The sequence below is a fragment of the Dermacentor albipictus genome, chromosome 5 (genome assembly GCF_038994185.2).
Source record: "Dermacentor albipictus isolate Rhodes 1998 colony chromosome 5, USDA_Dalb.pri_finalv2, whole genome shotgun sequence".
In the NCBI taxonomy this organism is placed as follows: Eukaryota; Metazoa; Arthropoda; class Arachnida; order Ixodida; family Ixodidae; genus Dermacentor; species Dermacentor albipictus.
Genome location: NC_091825.1, coordinates 37925001 through 37927219, shown reverse-complemented (window position 1 = coordinate 37927219; position 2219 = coordinate 37925001). Strand labels below are relative to the sequence as shown.

General features: G+C 43.7%; 1 protein-coding gene across 1 annotated transcript in view; it reads right to left on the bottom strand.

The window, feature by feature from the left end:
* The window catches only part of LOC135909529 (decapping and exoribonuclease protein-like), a 92943-nt gene continuing 90724 nt past the window's right edge, over positions 1–2219 (bottom strand). The window contains exon 6 of the mRNA XM_065441509.2: positions 1–519. Within this exon, the coding sequence (XP_065297581.1) occupies positions 360–519 (160 nt within the window). The 3' untranslated portion in view covers positions 1–359. The remainder of the gene's footprint in view (positions 520–2219) is intronic.

Sequence of the window (2219 nt, the reverse complement as noted above, 5' to 3'; positions counted from 1 at the left end):
GGAGGTTCTTATACGAATCATTTATTAATTTTATTTTCACCAGTCGACTTAGTAGAAAGATGCAGAAAATTATGTCTACACATTCTGTAGTTAACAGAATCATTGCTTGGTTTCAGGGCATTGTCGATCGAGTTGCCACATTAATAACCCGAGGACCTCGGAACATCGCTAAAATATACACTTTTTTAAGAAAAATAAATTACAAAGAAAAATATCTTACTTTTTTGAGAAATTACAAGAAGCCATCGTTACGAGCAACAAAAGTTACAGTAAGGTGTTATGAACTATAAGGGCACAATAAAGTTTTTTTTTCCGGAAGGTGTAAATGTTTCGTAATGGCCGCTACTGTCGTAAACGTATCATATCGGGTGCGACGACTCGGAGCTGGAGTGAACACTTGAGCAGCCTTCGAACGCCTCCAGAAACCAATCCGGCAAAGCAAAGAGCTTCCCGGGATCTGTCAGGCGCGTGCAGATAACCTCGCATGATGACGGCACATACTCGAAGCAGTAGACAGTCCTGCGGGTAAGGAAACGCGAAAAGCGGAGACTACGTTACCGGTAAAGCGCCACTCACGGCTGTCCCATTCACTCTCTGGAGATAGTCTCTCCCGTAACACAAGCATCATATTCATGCTGTACCGTGGCCTTAGCGAAGCGCATCGGTACAAGACATCTTCCGGACAACAGAACGTCAGCGCATTTTTAGCTTCTCAAGGTCAGCACTGTGGGGGCTCCACTCTGCGTGCGGCTAAAGCTTAAGGCGAGCTCCTGATCTAGCCCCACACAGTCGCTCCGGAGCACTCCCCAACCCGTAGAGCGAGAATCGCGGCTACGTCGGTTTAGAACGAATAAGGCTACGAGTGGCGTCAACTCTAACAACGTTGATTGCTACAAGCAGTATAAAGAACACTGGCAGAGAGATGGCCTCTCTGTAATTAGTAATAATAAGCTGGCCTCTTTGCCCGGGATAGTCATGCAAGCGAGGTCACTCAGGGGGTGGCGGCAGGTACTCCATTCCCGCAGGTTGGGGGTCTGGCGTCAGAGGGTGGGGGTCTACCTCAGTGGCGCTGTTTCATACTTCTTTACCTCTGCGAGAGGAATGTCCTCCTCGACCGTCAGATACCTTCACGCGAGTCGGGGAGGAAGGGTTCGTGCGTCGTGAGAGCGAGGCAGAACCGGGAGAGAACGTAGTGCGCCGCTCCGTTGTCTACGTCGACTCTCGACGCGACCGTGACGAGGCGGGGAAAGATGGACGCGTGTGCTCCCCGCAGCATTAAATACCATTCCTAGAAGCCCCCTCTCAAAACTAACACTTAATGTCAAAAGATCACTATGACATAAGGCTGCTTATGAAATTGTATTCATTATTTACAAATCACCGTCAGGAACACCAGAAAAAAGTGCAGCACGAGTAGTCGCAGCCACTTACGGCAATTTTCAAACTGCACGGGGATTTTTTTTCAGACCTGGGGAAAAATGTAGCACGTACTCAGCACTATAAAGTTGGATGAGAAATTTTTCAGAATGGTATACTGCAATTTTATCGAATATTACTTTTGTTCTGCATATATTATTTTAGAAGTGGGTTATCAATACTGTTTATGAAATTAGGCCAAGAAATAGTCGGACCGGCTACAAGCGACGGCAAAAGTAGGATATATATATATATATATATATATATATATATATATATATATATATATATATATATATATATATATATATATATATATATATATATATATATATATATATATATATAGGGTGTCCCAGGAAACTTGGACCAAGGTTTTAAAGATACCCAAGAGCTCTAGAGAAATCGTACTGACTACATAGTAGCCGTAATTGTATGTACTCACGGCCAGTTGTTTTTTCATCACGAAGTAATAATTAATTGCTTTTAATCAGTGAACTTTCTAACTAATGCTTGGATGGCACACACATCAATGGCAAAGTTGTAAGGCACTTTAAATAACCTCCGAATCAAACATTTCGTGCTGAAGTGGTCGTGGTTGTTCTTTTCAATAAAAAAAAATGGCTGTGGCTTAGGTAAGGTTAAGCCCAGGATGCGAAGCATACTAGCCTTTATTTTAGTTGTTGAACCACTGTTTAGCCTGGTGAACTGCTGTTGCTTGGCTATATTTGGTTCGGCTAGACGAAGAAACAACTCATGCATTACTTCTTCGCCTTCAAGAGTGGAACGCGACAGCGTTCCCG